Below are 19182 nucleotides of genomic sequence, written 5' to 3'. Positions count from 1 at the left end.
AAATTTTATCAACTAATGTGAAATATGTAAAGCTGTAAAATACGACCGCAAACCATTGAAGCTAAAATTCAATTTGACTCCGACACCGACCAAACCATTCGAGATTGTTCATATAGACGTATTAAAATACCAATCCCACAAGTTTTTAACAATCATTGATGCTTTCAGTAAATATGCTCAAGTATATCTACTCGAAAACATGCAAGCAATAGAAATAATGAAAAAATTACTGATTTTCTTTAGTCATCATTCTGTCCCCAGTTTGATTGTAATGATAATGGATCAGAATTCGATAATGGTGTTATAACAGAATTTTTCCGACTTCACAAAATTGATGTCCATTTCTGTAGCCCTCATCACCCAGCAAGTAATGGACTTATAGAGCGTTTCCATTCAACATTTTTAGAACATCTAAATTTACTCAACAATCGTCCTGAATTTTCTAAAGACCCAATCTCAACAAAAATTTTATATGCCACAATTGCCTATAATAATTCCATCCACAGTACCACAAAACTAACCCCTTTCAATGTTTTGAATTTGAACAATGAACAAGAAATTGGAGATATTAATTTAGAATATGTAATTTTAAACAACCATTTACAGTCTCATAAAGAAAAACTGCAAATCATTTTTAAAGAAATTAACAAACGGCTAACAGAAAACAAAGAAAAATTAATAACCAAATTAAATGAAAATAGGGAAAACATACCAACTAAATTACCTGACACAGTCTTCGTAAAAAGTAATTTTAGATCAAAAGTTCGAAATCGATATAAGAAAGAAGAAATTTTAGAGACAAATCGTGACCGTAAAACGATAAAACCTAAAATCAATAAATCAAAAACCGGCAGAAAATTTAATAAACTCCATATGGATAATGTTAAACGACCAACTAAACAAGAAAATTCCATTGCAGGTACATCTTCGTAACCTGGCTAATGGTTACCGTTTCGTCAGACCGAAACATTACAAATAACCCTGGCATCCTTCCCATAAATTTAGGTAAAGCAAGGCTTCAATCTTCTTCCCATCACATGATCCACTATTTTGATATTTCCGGTCTTTTAACAGAATATAATAAATTGCAAACCTACTTAGAAATCGTGAAAAACTCAACGGCTAATGAAACTGAAACTCAAAAAGAAATTCAAAATTATTTAAAAATTATTCATTATAACATTAATCTTGTAGACGAAAAACTTTACCCATTTTTCCAAAATAAACGAGCAAAAAGAGGATTAGTTAACATATTAGGATCAATCATAAAAACTATTACAGGAAATATGGACTCCGAAGATAATGAAAGAATAACTAGTGTCATTAACACAATAAAACAAAATCAAAATAACATCGCACATCAACTGACTAATCAATATTCAATTAATCAAGAAATAATTAATAAATTCGAAAAAACTATAAAGGATATCGAACATAACGAGAGAGCATTGTACTCGTTAACATCAAAATTTCAAAACGTCACAAGAAATCAAATAAACACTTTATTTATCAAAGACACCTTAAACCAGCTTAGTCATTTATTCAATGTAATTTTGAATATTGCTCAAGATATTGAAAATTCATTGGCATTTTGTAAATTACAAACTGTTCACCCAAGCATAATAACAAATGAAGAACTTTTCAAAGAACTTTTGAAAATCGAATCTATTTATAAAAATCATTTACCATTTCCTGTAAAATCTGAAAACATTCAAAATTATAAAAGAATTTTGTCAACCAAATGTGTCATTAATAAATTTGAAATAATTTATTTTCTTTCTTTTCCTTTGTACGAAACACGTGAATTAGAATTATTTTACTTAATACCTCTTCCAGACCAGAAATTTCAAACAATCATACCATCTGCAAAATATGTTTTAAAAGGCGAGTCCTATTTGTGGCCGTTAACAGACATCTGTGACAAAATCCAAAAGGAATACTTCTGTAAAAATGAATTAAGGACCTATGTTAATATTTCTTGTCAAATGGAAATCCTATTTAAAAACACGTTCGAAAAATGTCTTCCAATCCAGCTCAACAGGCTCCAAACTCTCGAATTCGTTCCCGAAATTAATCAGTATCTAGGCATTTTTCCGGTACCAGTTCCCATCAAAACTTCTTGCTCCAATGTTTTGGCACAACACCAAATCCAAGGTGTCTTTCTCTTCGAAAATCAACTAAACTGCCAAAAATACGTCAATGATCAACTTCTGATTTTTAATGACACAACCGAAGGAAAACCCATAATCCTAGAAGACTTCAGACTTCCTGCAAGAAATAATGTGAAGATTCCCAAGCTAACCTTGAGGACCCTTCAAGTTACAAGTTTAACTAACAACCTGCCTCGACTTCAGATGTACCCCTACGAAGATAGCAAAAATATTTGGCACCTAACCGGAACTGCTATATTGTATTTTGTATTTCTAGCCTTAGCCATCTGGTTTATGATGCAGAAGATAGCATTTCGGCGAAGAAACCAAACGGAAGAAGCCCCTGAGCCAGTAGAACTACCCCGCGATGCCAAATTTTAGTTCCTCTCCGGAGTTTCGGGCTAAGAGGGGAGGAATTATATGTGCAAAATATCCCCTTAGTGCTTAATGCTTAGTAAACATTTTTTATATTATAAATATATGCTAAATTGTAGAGGGGAGACACTCTATGTCTCACCGCGCTTGTAATTACTTGAAATAAAATTTCTAAAAAAGCCAACTGCTTATTCAGAAACATAATTTGCTGGTATTATTTGTTATTTTATTTATTATTGTTTATACTTTTTGCATTATAACCTTGAAGTTTTATAATTAAATAAAGGGTTCAGAGACAAAAATATGTAGTTTCATTAAATTTGATGTTGTAAAAGTTCAACGGGTTATCGATAGTGTTCAATGTTTAGGTTGGCGTCAGGCCCACGACACGAGATCTCAGTCCCTATACAAAAGCATGGAGTGGCCTCAGCGTTGCCAGATGGCTTAATAATTGTGTACCAACCTAAAGAAACAAAATGTACCAGTTTCCTTTTTAAAGTACCAATTTTTTTTCGATATAAAATTTTATGAAAAAAGTGAAAAAGGCAAAAAATAAGTTTACAAACATTTTTTGTTCATAAGTTTATTAAATTTAAATAACAAAAAATAAACCCTATAATAATATAAAACAAAAAATACTAACACAAAATATATTCTCTTAAAACTATATAAATACTGAAAATTTCTTTTAATGTCTTTGTTACGTTTTTCTCTAACAATGATTTTTGTGGTTCCCAGTTAAAACACTTCTTTGTACCTTCCATCAGTTCAGTACTTAATATAATTGAGTTGCATGTTTCAACACTTAAACGATTTCTAGAATCACTCTTAATAAGATTTAATTTAGAAAAGATACGCTCGGCAGCGGCTGATGAATGAGGTAGACACATTATGGCTTTCACAAGTTTAGTCAAGTTAGGAAACATTGGCATATTAATTTCATTTTTCAAGTTAAAAACTTTTATCCAAAATTCAATAAAATCAGAATTTGTATACTGTTTTAAACAGGCAATGTCTGGTAAAAGTCTCCACTCGTTGTTTAATTCTTCCAAATTAGTTATGATGTTGTTGCCAAAATATAAATTACTTTTCACTATAGAAGGAATTTCGCCACTCATTGCAACTTTAGGTTCGAAAGTTGAAAGAAACATTAGAAACTTGTCTTCAAAATTAAAACGTTTCCTTATTTGATTAGCGAGTTCAATATAAAAAGATAATATATTAGTTCTAAACTTTTGATCTTCTGTCGCGTCAATATTAATTTGTTGTATAAATAGATCTACATTTGCACCCATATAAAGATTATCTAGCTCCACAAAATAATCAGGATTAGCAAGTGCAATTTTTGGTAACTCAGTCTTATCAATAACAGACTTTTTAATATAATTTCTTAAAACAGTATTGTAAAGAGCAGTAAATTTGTTGTACAAAAGATGAATTTGAGTACCTTCACTTTGAAACTGCAAAATTATTTGGTTAACAATTCCTAAAATGTAAGACAAAAAGAGAAGATACATCTTATATACAGGGTTTCTTAAACCTTCTAACAATTTAGTTTCGCAGTCTAAAGCATTTCTCAAACTTTCAAACAAAAAATTCGTAAAATGTAGTTGCAGAGAATCCCACAATAAAATTATTCTGTCCATTACTGCCTAAAAATAAAAAAAAATTGTTTATAGATAAATATGACACAATGGTATTGTCTTTTTTACCTGTAAGGACAGCCATCTAGTTTGGCATGGTCGAAGCATTTTAAATGGTTTTAAATCCAAAAATTTTTGAAATTCTTCTAACTGATCAATACGTTTAGGACTATTAGAAAAATGGTTATATAAATTTCTTACAAATTCTTCTAGGTCTTTTGGTATTTTTGAACAAGCAGCAGATGCTGCTAGATGCAATGAATGAGACGTGCAACCCAGTACAAAGATGTTTGGGTTGAGTTCCCTTTTAAATCGATCTTATTATCTTTCAATAATTTAATAATAATATTAAACAAAGATTCTGCATTTGATTCTTCAACTTTCACTAATCCAAAAAACCTATCTCTTGACAAATCATTTAAGCAATATCTTATTACAATAGCCAAAGACTTCTTCACAGACACATCAGTCGTTTCATCAATGATGAGGGAGAAAGTATTTCCAGATTCTTGAAGTTGCTTTTGTAAGCATTCCAGACTTTCTAACGCCATGCATTCATTAGTTATAGCAGTGGCTTTTGTTCTACTGCATTTAATGTCTTTTGCAATAGCAGAATCAGGACACACTGATCACAGAAGACTTGGTATATGTTCCATTATGCAAGAACATAACTAATTTTAATTCGCTGTTGTAAACTTTTTTTAAATGTTTTTTTTTCAGCATCATTTGTAGAAAAATTTTTAATACTAGGCGTTAACTTAGCAGCTTAAATTTTCTTTTTCTACAGCCGTCAAAAAATCGTGACATTTATGCATGGTTACCTATGCGCGAAGTTTGACGTTTTTTCACTGTGAAAAAATATTATTTTTTCACGGTTTCACAGTGAAAAAATAATATTTTTTAACTGTGCAGGCAACTCGATTTTTCAGATCATTTTGTTCCAACTTATTTCTGTTACAATTTTAGTAACACGAAAAGACATCAACAGCAACCGAAATGAAGAGACGGATCGATAATGAGAGGTAGTTTTAAAGGTTTTATAATTATACAGAACAATATTACAAAACAATAATAATAGATATTTACTTTGACATATGAAAATTAAATGTGCATGACGAAAACGTGCCCCCGTTTATCCCCAGAGGCCTGAGTGAAGACGCTTGTAAATGAAAGTTATTTTCGCCATTAAAAGAAGCCGATGTAGAAGGTTGAGTGATTTTGTTTTCTTCTGTGGAGGAAGAAGGTTGAATTTTATTGGCAATTTCAATTTTATTATTCAAAGAGTCCTCGATGTAACTTTCTGCCACTGTGCTGCTTCTCCAGCCCCCATGACGTTTAATTGAAATTAGATCACCTCCAGCATTCGCCAAAAGAGTGGCAGAGCTTCTTCTGAAGCAGTGACCAGTATATTTTTTAGGTTCGTCTTTGTTAAGCCACTTTGCAATCAAACTTGGTATCTCTCCGATTTTGTTAATTCCAACATTTTGATTCACACATTTTCCGTTGGTATACTTTAAAAATAAACGGTCACTAGTCGCCCGTGGAGGCCGCAAAGCTCTATATTTTCTGACAATTTCTATATTTTCTAAATTTGAAACAGTAAATATTCGTTCGCAGTGGGTTTTTGTATCAGGCACCTTCACAATTAAGACAGACTGTTTATCTTCTATGTCAGTTAGCTTCATTTTAACTAATTCTTCACGTCGAAGGGCTCCCGATATACCCAAAATTAGCACAGTCTATAAATAAAACGAGTTGTTTTGATTTGTATTACACTAATATGATAAGTTTACCTTCATCAGTAAATATATCTTGTCATCTGCTTCATTAATAAACTTGCTAATGTCTTCTTTGTCTAAAATTTGCGACTTCTTGCTTCTGTAACCTACGCTTTTGCTTTTCAGGTAGGGCACTAACTTCGGAAACTTACGTGTATCGATATTCTCTTTAACGTTTAAGGTGGCTTTCAACATCGCATAAAGGGCCCAGAGTGTTGGTGGCTTTAAGGTGGTAGACTTTTCTTCCAAATACGCCAACAAAACATTTTCCGTTACTTGATCAATCTTTTTCATAGAACACCACTGCCGAAACTGAAGATACGTTTTTTCGTACTGCGGTCTTGATTTAGCAGGCAAAAGATTCGACACTGCCGCGCTTGCAATTGCATCTATTTCGTTTTCGCTGCTAAAATCCATCACACTTCTTCAACAAAAATACCTATTGTGACAAATTTTTCGCAACTATCACTTTTATTTATCATCGTAACCATGCAAGCAACTCGATTTATCAGACCATTTTGTTCCAACTAATTTCTGTTACTTTTTTCTTCATCTGGAGGCTGTAGAAAAAACGTTGTTTGTATTTCGTGGCGAAATTCATGTTTTAATGGCGCCTTCGAATGTCTTTTAGGTCTCGACCTGGCGGTCTCGACTAAAATAACATTCTCAGGCGCCATTAAAAAAACACTCATTTCGCGCACTTAATACAAAAATTACTATTTTGTGTTTTTAACAATTTACATGTCTTTTTATATGAGAGGCACTCCCAGCAACTAACGTGGTGCACACTTCACAAAATGATTTTCCATTTTTGCAAGAGAGCCAAGGGTAGTCTTGCACTAATTTTTCATTAAATTTATGTGCATAATTTATTTTTCTTTTTTTACTCTCAGTACCGGACTTTTTTTTCTCCGTTTCCGTATTATAACCTGCTTCTGAGGCACATCCGTTGGACACCTCAGGCTCAGATTCGGACTCAGTTTCATCTTGCCTAAATTATTGATGAAATTCGAAAACATTTAATAAAATGATATTTACCTCTTTTCCATTGTTAAGAGCTAACAAGCACAATCAGAAAGAAAAACACTGCGCTGAATGCAGTTAAGCCATTACTATGTTACATGTCTATGGTTACAGACTTAGGTACATGAATGTTCATAACAAGCAAGCGCGCAATTTTACCATAGGTTATGTCAACAACTCAAACATAAACTCAGCAAATGGACGTGTGCTAAGTTGTAAAATGAGAGGTGGGCTGTGAGTTAATGAGCTAAAACGCTAGATGACGCTTTTTATAAATTTGAGTAAAAAAAAACAAAATCTTCAGGTGAATATTTGTACCAGATTTAGCTGTTTTCTTTTAAAGTAGTGTCATTGTATATTATGCACTTCAGTGTACCAAATCTGGTACAATTGTACCAACACTGGCAACACCGTCAAAATGACGGTTGAGGTAGGCACTCCCCACTCTCTACAATCCTTGCTCACTCTTATTCGATGAAATTATTCAAATCTAGTTAATAAAACTAAAATAATAGCTACTGCATTTTACGTTTTTATGTTCATATAACATATAATTGCATGCGTTCTATTAATTTGGATAGTCAAAGGTAAGTTTAACTCCATCTGCGAGTCCGTAAAGAAAATTACAATATTTTAAAACTCTCGCCGTCGAAAAATCGTTAAGGTAGGCCGAACCGTTGTGGTAGGCTTCATTTAAAAGTAGCATATTCATAGCATCTCGAATCGACGGTTGAGGCGGGCCCACCTACGCAAAAAACATAAGAGCTGCTGCCGCGAATTTCCGCCTCGTGTCGTAGGCCTGTTGCCGTGCTGTCTTTGGTTCTATGCGCTTGCGCACTTAACAAATTTTTATTTTCTTAAATAAAAGTTAAAAGATGCCCATCTTTGCTTAAAGAAAAAAAGAAAAAAAAAATTTGTATAAACGCTCGCATATGAATCCATTACTTTAACTTTCTTGAAGAAAAATAAAGCTGAAAGTAAAAGTAAAAATTATCTGTATAAATCCAGCATGAAAAACGATTACAACAATGTTCGTGGGTCAGGATTCAGTTTACTTTAATTTTAGACATAATCGCTGAAAATGAACATAATGTCAGACGAATTGCATTTTACTTATAACATTTAATAAATATTGACTATTACCTATTAAAAACGTGTAATGCACTGAAAATTGATAGTTGCTGCTGCGGTGTTAACTGTCAACTGTCAACGCAACAGATTCGTAAAAAGCCAAATTGAATTATCGACCGAAACAGCGCCGCGCGTGATCCTGGACTAGATGGCGCCATCCATATTATCGTTTTGCATTAAACTTTATTATAAAAATATTTAAGCTTTTTAAAATCACAATTACAAAATTAAAAAAAAACTTCAAATCTAGTAAGTTGTGTTACAAAAACAAATTATAACTACGTAACAATAATGATATTGTTGGTTGCTTATCGTTGAATACTACAATAAGATTAAGAACAATTTCTATAACGGAAAAAAAATTGCTTTTACAGTAAACCCGTTTTTTTAAACGAGTAGGCCGATGTGTCAGCGTATTTTTGAAGGAAAACAACGCTCGACCATCGACCGTCTTATGTTTAATAAAAACGCTAATAATAACGTTATTCGTTATTAAATTTAAGCGCTGCACGATCGAGCGTATTCAGCGTATTACGTGCGTGTTTACCTTTAAAAAATAAATTTAATTTGGATACAATAATTGTTATGTACATTAGTGCGTAGCATGCAAAGCGAATTTCATTTTTTTAATAAATAAGAAAATTAGGATCGACAATATAAGATATTCAATTTGAAAACGATTGTACAAGAGCTATTATGGGTGTGTTGGTAAGATATTTGCTTTCAATCCAAGCCAAGGGGTCTCGGGTTCGAATTACTTGCGAATCCAACTTTTTTTTGATTTCGTAATATTGCACAATTTGATGTATTATTGTAGTTGATTAGAAACCGCTTCGCTCATGAGGACCTTGTCGGAATTAGAATGGACAAGACCGAAATATCTCAGTTAGTAAAGAGTTAGACAGATAATTAAAAGGTTATGAGTTCGATTCCTATCGCCGCCTTTTTTTATTGAGAATAGAGTTGTTCTTAAATCTGAACTGGTGAGATCTCGAGTGGCCATAGAGATTGAGGACCCACGAAGATTGACGGACAACTGAGTGCTGCCAAATATTCTCAAAACATTTCTCGGTTCTCTTCCATCTATTCATAACTTACAGAAATATCGAACAACAATGACCTGTCCTGTTGATTCGCCAAAGGCTCATGCGTCGAAGACGAATTCAGGATTGATGGTCGTGCCGATGATTCTCCTCGATAGACACATACGTATAAACGTACCTATAAACGGTATAAGCTGTCGTGAAAGAGGAGATGCTGTAAGAATAGATCGGATTGTAGTCGGAATGAAAACGGGGAATGTTTTGCACTTATTTTTATTAATTCTGTAAATATTCTGAATCCAAGATTTATCGTGAAGGCATAGTCGAATATTGGGGTGTTGAAAACAAATATTTCCATGCCATGAGAACGTTTACCTTCACGTCTTTGTTAAAACTACCAACGCTTGATTAACGTTAAACGTTGTCGTATACGTGTGATATTTTTGATAATTACGATAACATTAAAGTTTTAATAGCGATCTCTAAATGAAAATCCATAATTGAGTGTTCAGATATTTTAGTAGACTTCGAACAATTAGGTGTATCTTTTTTATGCGCGTTAATAGTTGAATACAGTTGGGGTATGCAAAATTTATTTGTTAATAATTTTTACGATCTTTGCCATGCGCCAATAATTGGCTTGGTCCAGAAATGAAAAGCTATATATTTGGGAGTATAAAAAATTATGATTTTTGAATGAATTTCACAACATTAATTTGTAAGGCGCCAAATATACCTATTTGATTTGGTGTTGTTTTTCGCTTTTTTTTGCATGCGCCAATTGGTCTGGTCCAGAGATAAAAAGCCATTTTGGAGTGTCTAAAAACACGGTATGTTGTAAGTTTTTTAAAGTGCTCGTGAGATAATTTTGCATGATTTTCAACTGTTTTTTCATATGCCCAATTTTTGGTGGTCTATTGATATTTGGTACTTTTGAGGTGCATAAAAATTAATGTTTTCTGAAGGGTTTTAGGTCTTTATCGGATGTTTACTTTTGGGAAAACACTAAATTTGTAGGATTCTGCCTTGAATTTTAAGACGCCAAATGTCCTGGTCCAGAAGTAAAAAGCCGTTTTGGGGTGTGTAAAAACAAGGTATTTTGTTAGTTTTTTAGAGCGTTCTTGAGGTAATTTTCCATTATTTTGGGAGATTTTAACGGTTTTAACGGGCAAACAGCTAAATTTGTTTAAATAAGATTGTAAAAATTGTAAAATAAGTATTAATGATTTAGATCTCTCATTGAAACTATAAATTACTTTAGCTATTATTTTCTTGAATCGGTTGAATAATTTATAACAGCTAATTTTGAGAGAAAATGCGACGTTGGCGTTTTATAGTTTTGAAACAGCTAATAAGAATATTTAACACTCAACACTCAAGCTAACGAGTGGATAAAATACTTTCTAAAACACCTATACAATAAATTACTATTATTATTATTGCTGATCAAATTTCATTGCGACTGTTGGATAACGTTGCCATATATCATTTATTTAAAATTCGTTATTTAACAATAACTTTGATACAAAGATGTTTTTTACTTATTTTTACGTTTATATGTAAGCTGCCATTGAGTTGGGGCACCGGTTTTTAAGCACTTGGCAAATATAATTTTAACATAAACAATTTTCTATAGTTTTGTTAAACATTTGAGAAGAACAACATTATGAAAAAACCAAAAACAATCTTTGTGCTCTGTTTCTGTATAATTTTCTAAGCGTTTGAAACACTCGACCAGAGCTAATTGTAACACCATCTATTTATTTAATCTCAGATAATTACAAATCTTAAACAAGCCGTTTCTAATTTTATCGACTATTCATTTCACTACACCATTTCTAAATTACGTAAAACTTAAAAAAACGTGCTTTATCAAAAACCACTGTTGCTTATTGAGCATAGTTACTTACATATTTTCTACATCATAAAAGTACAATGTGGCTTCGAGAATACTGGAACATTATTGTCTTGTTTTTTTCACGATCTCCTGAAATTCCAGGTACCACAAACTCAAACTGATTTGAAAGTAATAATAATTATTATTTTAGATTCCGAATATGCATCTATGCCAAACGTTTTTCATTTTGATGAATATGATAATTGTTTGTTATCACAAAACGATTCTTTATATTGCTCCATTACGTTTCAGTTGTATCCGAATGAAAATAATTCATCTGCAATATGGAAATTAATTGAGGTAGGTTATATCATACAACTTTGAAATTTTGATTAAGTATTTTCAATATTGAAGAAAACATCTTTGGAGAAAAGAAATTACAGACATGATATTCTGAGACATGGAATTTGTATTAAAGAAACGTGTCCCGATGTGGCACTTGACGACTTTACAAAAAATGTCCACAAATTTACGGAAAATTTAGAAAAATGCTATAATCTTAAATTCAGACATATGGGACTTGAAGGAAAAATCACAAAAATGCGTTGTGAAACGAACGAATCTCCATATCCCATCTCTTCAATTGATGTGGTGTTTGGGTAAGTAAAAAAATCTTTCAAAACTGATCACTGCCTCATTTTTATATATTTTGAAAATTTCAAATAGGTATCCATAATACTTTTTATGTGTGATAACTGACATAAATTTAACTGATATTGAATTTATTCGAAGAACAAAAAATAAACACTACGAGCGCAATTAATAATGAGTAGTAGAAGTTTTTGTCGCTGAGCTCACCCATTTTGGTAAACATAATGCTCGTTAAACAAAATCGGTTGTTTCATAACTGATTATGTAAATAACTATTCCTTAATTATTTTATAATATAACTACGAAAATGAATTTCGGCATATGTGCACTTGACCTCTTTCGGTACAAGAATTCCCGGGACCATTCAAATTAATTAATAAAAACAAATTCAAATAAAGCAAATGATTTTTTATTGATTTCTATTATTGTGGCGTCGATTTTTTAACTGCACCGTCACGTTTTTACAAGTTTTTTACTAAACGAGCTGAATTTGTTTCATCTGAAGTAGACAGCTCGTGATCAAAATATAGAGTACAGGAAGAAATGAAATAAACTGTTATTGTTGATCGAGTTTTTTACATAAATAACTAATATTAATTATTATTTTGTTTACAATCTGTGATGGTCAAGTTCAAAACTGGCCCACATTCCACATTTTAATTTATTCAACCATTAAAAAGTTATTGCATAATAATAAACAAGCTAAATTCGTATTTTTATTTTTTGGCCGTTATTACTTTCGTCTCTAAATAATTCAACGTTTTATACTAAAGGCATTTTCTGGCACTTTATAAAAAATTATTAATAATTGTGCTCCATTTTCTTCACCATATATAAAAAAAGAGACAAAAGTTCCAAATTATGAATTGTTATTCTATGAACATAAAGTTGCCGAATTTGTGGAAATATCGTAAGTATACGTAATTATAATAAAAAAACAGTTTTTTTATTAACGAAAATAAAGTAAAATAAAGCATTAGACACGTAATGAGCTGCAAATTATTGAAAATTACATTTTATACTAAAATAGAGTCATAGTTTGGCTAGATTCTCAATTTTTCAATTTCTTGGCTTCTCGATGTGCCAGTTTCTGAATTTGTCTTAACTCTTCTGAAACTCACAATCTCATAATTTAAAAATCTTGCTTTTTTATTTAGAATTCACACACTATTAATAGTTATTAATAATATGGGTGCGAAAACACAAGCTTAATGTTCGCAGGCTGTCGAATTTTAAGCGTTTTTGTTGGCACATTTTAATTTAAAACACGTTGCTATCAGAAACGTGTTTTAAAATAGTGTTTATAATCTAGGATTCAGATACTTAAAAGAAGGCTTAAAATGTTACCAAGAAAAAAACAGAATTAAAAAATTTGTTCGCCAAAAATTCAAAGAATTACAAATTCCTTAAATTGTTAAATTAAAGTATACTCAAATTCTCATTTACACAATTTTTAAATCTTGAGAAATGCATTTTTCAAAATTTAAAAGTCTTAAGAAACCTTAAGACTTTAAGAAACGCAATTTGTTTTAGAAACATGTTTATCTTGGACGATTGAACCAAGAGTAGTATTAAATTTATTAGGAAGAAATTGTTCAAACCCAATCTAATAAATTTATTTTGCATCTACGGGAAGAATAAAAAGTTTTTGAATAGAAATATGTAATTATAATCTGTAAGAAATAATTCTATATGCAAAACAGTATAGTATTAATATGTAAGTAGATATTGAGGTCTTTAAAACACGCGTGAACAGATCAGGTGTTTTAAAGACCAGTTATCCACGAACACTTTACGTTATTTTTTTTTTATTGGTACACTTTCAAATCATAAATACTGAGTTTAATATTACAAAAACTGGAAATAATGTTATGTGAGATCAGTAAACCTTTCGTTGTCATACAACTGATGGTCATTATAATAGAAAATCATTAGAGGTGCTATTTATACTTCACATTTCTTGGGTTATTGATGTTGCCATATACATTTTAAAAAACACGCGTTTTTGAAAGTTGGATTTGGACAGGTTGCAGTGTTTTTTAAATAAGCAAAATAGATTACCAATAAAAAAAAATTGGAATTTGTGGGTTTGTTTTTAATTTCTGTAAACACCAAAGTAAAGATCTAACACGATTCAAAAATACGTAAAATTTATACAAATCCAAAAATAAAAATACAAAGTGTAAACCTTTACCTAAATTTAATTTAAGAGGGTAATAATGTGCCAAAAGGGATTATTGTGTATCTTTGTAAGCGGCTAAATTCGTATGGGCAGTTCAAGTTACAAGAGAAAAAAAAATAAATAAGAGCGGCGAGCTTGGGGTGGTTCTTACCTTTTGGCGTCTTTGGAAAATTCTTCGCCGGCCAGCTTGTACTTTTGGAGAGGAAAAAACACGAAGCGGAACGAAACTACCTGATGCGCTTTTCAAACCAAGAACTCAACACCAACTTCTTCAAGGTCACACGCGCGCCACCACTTAAAACTAAAAAACCACCCTTTGCGAATCGCGCATGACCGCGGGAGAAATTCAAAATAAATAAACAAAAATTCTCTGAGCCCATACTAAATTAAACTAAATTCTAACATACCGCCCACCTAAAAGGCTCCGCGTTTTACGAAACTGTAGGAACAGGTAAAGGGCAAAGCTCTACCACTGGGCGCTTGAGCGTACCCTGGGAGGTACGTACTGTAGCAACTCTGACGACCCCATCTGCACCAGGATGCACCGCGACGATTCTTCCTAACTGCCATCGTAAAGGAGATAGGCATTCATTTTTAACAATCACTAAAGTATCAGGAACGATTGGTTTTGAAGAAGTATTCCACTTACTTCGTTGCTGAAGAGTGTGTAAATATTCCTGATGCCATCGTGACCAGAAATCTTGGTGCAGACGTTGGACTAATTGCCAGCGCGTTAATCGATTTATTTTCAATGACGATAAGTCTGAATCAGGAGGTGCGCTAAGAGGTTCTAACGTCAAGAAATGGCCAGGGGTTAAAACTGAGAGGTCGTTAGGATCGGCGCTAACCGGGCAAAGAAGACGCGAATTAAGTACTGACTCAATTTGAGTTAGAACCGTATACAATTCTTCGAATGTGAGGATTTGCTCTCCTATAAGACGATGTAAATGGGTTTTGACCGACTTAATGCCGGCCTCCCAAATCCCTCCAAAGTGAGGGGCTGATGGGGGGTTAAAATGCCACCGAAGACGTTCACGTTCTGCGGCTGATTTCATATGACGATTAAGCTCGCGATAGCCACCAACGAAATTAGTACCGCAATCTGAATAAATATAAGAACAACGTCCTCGACGAGCCACGAATCGCCGTAAAGCGGCCAAAAACGCTTCTGTGGATAAATCCGACACTAATTCGATATGAATAGCTTTAGTACTAAAGCATAGAAATACACAAATATAGGCCTTCCAAGATTCCAGATTTTTAACTTCCGAGGTGAATACTTGTTGTTGGACATGTTTAACGAGCAGGGTCAATGCGTAGTTTATTTCATCCTCACTTAAGGCCTCAAAATTTCGAGTTTTAGTTTTAAGATTTTTGACAAACCGTAGCCACACTGCGATAATGCGTAATATTTTTCGAAGAGAAGAGAAGGTACTCAATATGCGATCAAAAAAACTTTCTTCTGTTTGAAGAACTAAGACAACCTTGCGTTGTTCTTCTACCATTATCGAGTCATTTTCCAAATCTGGTATCTCCGATTTACCTACGACCAAATCAAAATTGCGTAACCAAGTGGGCCCCGCCCACCATAGCAGGTGCTGCAGGAGATGCATTGGATTTAAACCACGAGACGCGCAATCGGCGGGGTTGTCATCAGACGAAACGTGATGCCAAGTAGCAGTGGGTGCTAACGATTGAATGAGAGCAACCCTATTGCTAACAAATACCTTCCAAAGGTGAGGAGACGATTGAATCCACGAAAGGGCTATGGTAGAGTCGGACCACGCGTAAACTTGTTCAATCTCTATGACACCTTTAAACGTGGTAAGGGTGTAATCTATTAACTTGGCCAATAAAACTGCCGCACATAACTCTAGACGCGGAATGGAAATTTTCTTCAACGGCGTTACCTTTGACTTTGCACAAATGAGACGAATTTCTATTGCATGGGTAACTGAGACGCTTCGTAAATAGACCACTGCGGCGTAACCAGACTCACTAGCGTCGCAGAAACCATGAAGGGTACACAACCGAACTTTTTCTACGATAATTTTTCGGGGAATTTGCAAAGTCGCTAATTGGGGAAGTTCCGAACAAAATTGCGTCCAACTCGAAATAATGTCGTCAGGAGGCGAGTCATCCCAAGACAACTTCAAAGTCCATAGATACTGAATTAAACGTTTTGCGTAAAAAGTTAAAGGAGCCAAAAACCCAATAGGGTCGAATATGCGAGCCAATTCAGACAAAAGCGATCGTTTTGAGCACGGACGATTGAACGGTTGAATACTATAAGAAAAACTATCGTTACGCGGGTTCCATTGCAGTCCCAAAACTTTAACGAAAAACTCTGATTCACTATTGAACGCAAGGGCTTGATCTAATTGATGTGAAAGAGGAATTTTGTTTAAAACGGTAGGGTCATTGCTAGACCACTTTCTTAATTCGAAACCTGCAGTACTGAGCAAGTCAATTAGTTCATCCCGCAAATTATGAGCTTCAGCAATCGAAGAGCAACCTGTAATAATGTCATCGATATAAACATCGTTAACCAGGACTTCGGAAGCGAGAGGAAATCGAGTTTTTTCCAGAGATGCAAGTTCGCCTAATGTGCGAATTGCCAAAAAGGGAGAAGACGACACTCCGTAGGTAACGGTATTTAACTGATATTCCTGAACGGGTTCCTGTGGGGAGTTTCTCCACAAAATTTTCTGAAATTTGCGATGTTCAGGAAGAATCAAAATTTGACGATACATCTGTCGTATATCTGCGGTGAACACGATGGGATGAACTCTAAAGCGTGAAAGAATAGTCAAAATGTCCTTTTGAAGTTTTGGACCTACAAATAAACTATCATTGAGAGATTTGCCTTCTGACGAAGGACAGGAGGCATCGAAAACTACGCGAAGTTTTGTGCTAGGACTATCAGCCTTTATAACACAGTGGTGGGGAATATAATATCCATCCGACGAATTTCCATTTGTAAGGAGCTGCATGTGGCCAAGATCTAAATATTCGTTCATAAAGGCCTTATAGTCTTCGTAAAGCAAGGGGTTTTTAATGAGACGACGCTCGATTGACTGAAGTCTCCGAAATGCGTTAGCGAACGAACCGGGAAAAATAGGATCGTCTTCTTTAAACAACATGGGAACGACAAATCGACCAGATTAGGCTCTTCAATTTCCCAAAATTGTTTGACGATGTTTTCGAGAGGTATTGTGTCGAATGATTCGATTGTTGCGCAAAAACTATGAAGGTGTGGTGAAGAACTGTGCTTCCTATGCGTATTTGACCGAAATTGACCCATAAGAATCCAACCAAATTTTGTGTTCATAGCGGTGGGAACGTCCGAATTTCCGAGAAGGCGACCAGATTCTAAGATAAGAGGAAAAATATCCGCTCCCAATAACATGTCAATACCACGAGAAAGATTAAATTGACTGTCCGCTAATGTCAAATTCATTAGGTTGGTCCAACCGGAAGTTGAGAATGATACGCTTGGCATATCATCGCAAATTTTGTCAAAAAGAATTGCGTTAATTGAAAAACGAATAGATGGCTCATTTTTCGATCGAAGAGTGCATGAAACCTCTTTTGAGGCCTTATCATTCATGCCTCCCAAGCCTTTAATTATAAAGGTCGAAGTTTTGCGTGATAATCCTAAGCGCTCTGCACAATTTTTTGTAATGAAATTCGCTTGACTAGCGCTATCTAAGAGGATGCGAACTTCTTGGAACTGTCCTAACGAATCCTGGACTTCAACTACAGCGGTAGACAACAATACAGACTGCGACGGAATCAAATTAGTGAGCGAATTAATGCGAGTAGGCGAATCTAGCGATTTAGGGGAAGTATCTATTGGAGCGATTGGATTTTCCGAAATTGTTGCGGGTTTGGACTGAGTTGAGAGCGTATTCGAACTAACAAAATGCAAAAGAGAGTGATGGCGTTGATGACAGTCTCGACAAGTCGACGACGAGTTGCAATTGCGCAATAAATGTTTAGCACCAAGACAATTAAGACACCATTGTTTGGACTTTACTATTTCATAACGAGATTGTGGTGATTTTGCGAGAAATGTGGGACATTTATAGATGAGATAATCGCGATTGCATAAAGCACATTTGGAGTTTTCCGAATTTACAAGGAATACCGAACCTTGTCGAGGTTTAACAGGAGAAGAAACAATTTTTGGAACCTTTTGCGTTAATTTCGACGTATTTGGAGTGACATTTTGAGAAACATTGTCCGAGGCTTGCGACATTAAAAGCAAAAATTCACTTAGCGATTTAAAAGTTGGGACAGCGGTTGGCGAATCTTGACCGAGTTCGAAACGACTAACTAACGACGAGCAAAGCCTATTCAACAACATATTAAATAACACAAAATCCCAACTTTCGACTGGAAATTGTAACATTTTTAATGCCGCCAAATTTTCCTCAAATGTGGACAACAATGTTCTAAGTTGCGACGATGTATAATTCTCTGTCAACGAAGGGACATTTTCGATTTGGTTCCAATAGTGCGTCGCAAGCAATCTCTTGTTGTCGTATCTTTTAACGAGAGCATCGTATGCGATTTGATAATTAGTGCCTACCATAGGAATACGACTAACAATTGATAGTGGCTCCTCACTAAGAGACGAAATTAAATAACTGAATTTTTCCACGTCTGACAACGACCCATTCTTATGAATTGTTGAGTTGAACATGTCCAAAAATGTTTTCCACGTTTTTAATTCTCCGCTAAATTTATACAACTCCAACCGAGGCAATTGAATGTGATCTTTATTAGTGGTTTCAGACTGATTTGACTGCGAGCGTTCAAAGGTTGGCTTTGATTTAAAAACGCGCTCGAACACCATATGAACAAAATAATAATCATTATCAAATGCAGCCTGAATTTCTTTTTCTTGGTTTAACTCCTCATCACTGTTTGCCAACGTACCAATTATTGTGTTATGATATTAATAAAAATCCCCGTATATGCGTTCAATAAATTTATAGCGAGCTTTAAATTCAGGATAAGAACTTTCGTAAAGCGCTTCTTGACGATCAGCCACCTCCGCTACCTTTTTTAACTCGTTCATTTGCGTAATAGCGGTCTCCCGAAGAGCACTACATTTTTTTTATGGATTTAGGGGCCATATTCAAATCCTGGATTTCAAATACGAAATAAAAATAAATCGATTTAACAATTCGAAACTACAACGAAAAGAGCGAGAAAAAGCGATAACCCGAAAGCAAAAACCCAGCGATAAAGCGAGATAACCAATACCTGTTCTAGGACGCGACAAATTGAACCGAAAAACTGTAATTACGAAACGACGAAACAAGCTCAGAGAATTTACCCATACGAATTTGCGAATTGAA

General features: G+C 34.1%; 3 protein-coding genes across 14 annotated transcripts in view; 1 reads left to right on the top strand and 2 right to left on the bottom strand.

The window, feature by feature from the left end:
- LOC103312763 (nose resistant to fluoxetine protein 6) overlaps positions 1-19182 on the top strand; it is a 41502-nt gene that overhangs the window by 16474 nt on the left and 5846 nt on the right. For 2 of the 4 annotated variants that reach the window (XM_064358940.1, XM_064358941.1), the window contains 3 exons: positions 10109-10237; positions 11192-11340; positions 11395-11639. In XM_064358940.1, the coding sequence (XP_064215010.1) occupies positions 11209-11340; positions 11395-11639 (377 nt within the window). In that variant the 5' untranslated portion in view covers positions 10109-10237; positions 11192-11208. Of the gene's footprint in view, positions 1-10108; positions 10238-10300; positions 11143-11191; positions 11341-11394; positions 11640-19182 lie in introns of those variants that run through there. The other 2 variants (XM_064358939.1, XM_064358942.1) reach the window with 2 other exon arrangements.
- LOC107398693 (uncharacterized) lies at positions 1706-8199 on the bottom strand. 9 transcript variants are annotated; one of them, XR_010335439.1, is made up of 6 exons: positions 8113-8199; positions 6985-8044; positions 6664-6937; positions 4238-4943; positions 4041-4177; positions 1706-3985 (listed from the first exon to the last, which is right to left on the bottom strand). XR_010335439.1 is itself a non-coding variant. In XM_064358948.1 (5 exons), exons 3-5 carry the CDS (start codon positions 6361-6363, stop codon positions 5251-5253), a joined length of 1014 nt encoding a protein of 337 aa, XP_064215018.1. In that variant the 5' UTR covers positions 6364-6937; positions 6985-8044; positions 8113-8199; the 3' UTR covers positions 5192-5250. The 9 variants fall into 9 exon arrangements, 5 of the variants coding, with proteins under 5 accessions (XP_064215018.1, XP_064215016.1, XP_064215015.1 ...); XR_010335438.1 differs by having other exon boundaries at positions 1706-4177; positions 4238-4318; positions 4370-4943; XR_010335437.1 differs by having other exon boundaries at positions 1707-4177.
- On the bottom strand, positions 14041-18074 carry LOC135267108 (uncharacterized). Its single transcript, XM_064358855.1, has 4 exons — positions 16923-18074; positions 15270-16890; positions 14463-14915; positions 14041-14114 (listed from the first exon to the last, which is right to left on the bottom strand). The coding sequence occupies exons 1-4, from the start codon at positions 18072-18074 to the stop codon at positions 14041-14043; spliced, it is 3300 nt and encodes a 1099-aa protein (XP_064214925.1).

Source organism: Tribolium castaneum, chromosome 9 (genome assembly GCF_031307605.1).
Source record: "Tribolium castaneum strain GA2 chromosome 9, icTriCast1.1, whole genome shotgun sequence".
NCBI classification, from domain to species: Eukaryota; Metazoa; Arthropoda; class Insecta; order Coleoptera; family Tenebrionidae; genus Tribolium; species Tribolium castaneum.
This window is presented reverse-complemented; position numbering and strand designations above follow the sequence as displayed.

Coding starts and splice junctions, on each gene's coding strand:
- LOC107398693 (XM_064358944.1), bottom strand. CDS start 6,363: ATGGATTTTAGCAGCGAAAACGAAATAGATGCAATTGCAAGCGCGGCA. Junction 5,908..5,961: donor AGATATATTTACTGATGAAG/GTAAACTTATCA, acceptor TTTTATTTATAG/ACTGTGCTAATTTTGGGTAT.
- LOC135267108 (XM_064358855.1), bottom strand. CDS start 18,074: ATGTCGCAAGCCTCGGACAATGTTTCTCAAAATGTCACTCCAAATACG. Junction 14,916..15,269: donor AGTTCTTCAAACAGAAGAAA/GTTTTTTTGATC, acceptor ATATTTATTCAG/ATTGCGGTACTAATTTCGTT. Junction 14,115..14,462: donor ACACACTCTTCAGCAACGAA/GTAAGTGGAATA, acceptor GTGGTTTTTTAG/TTTTAAGTGGTGGCGCGCGT.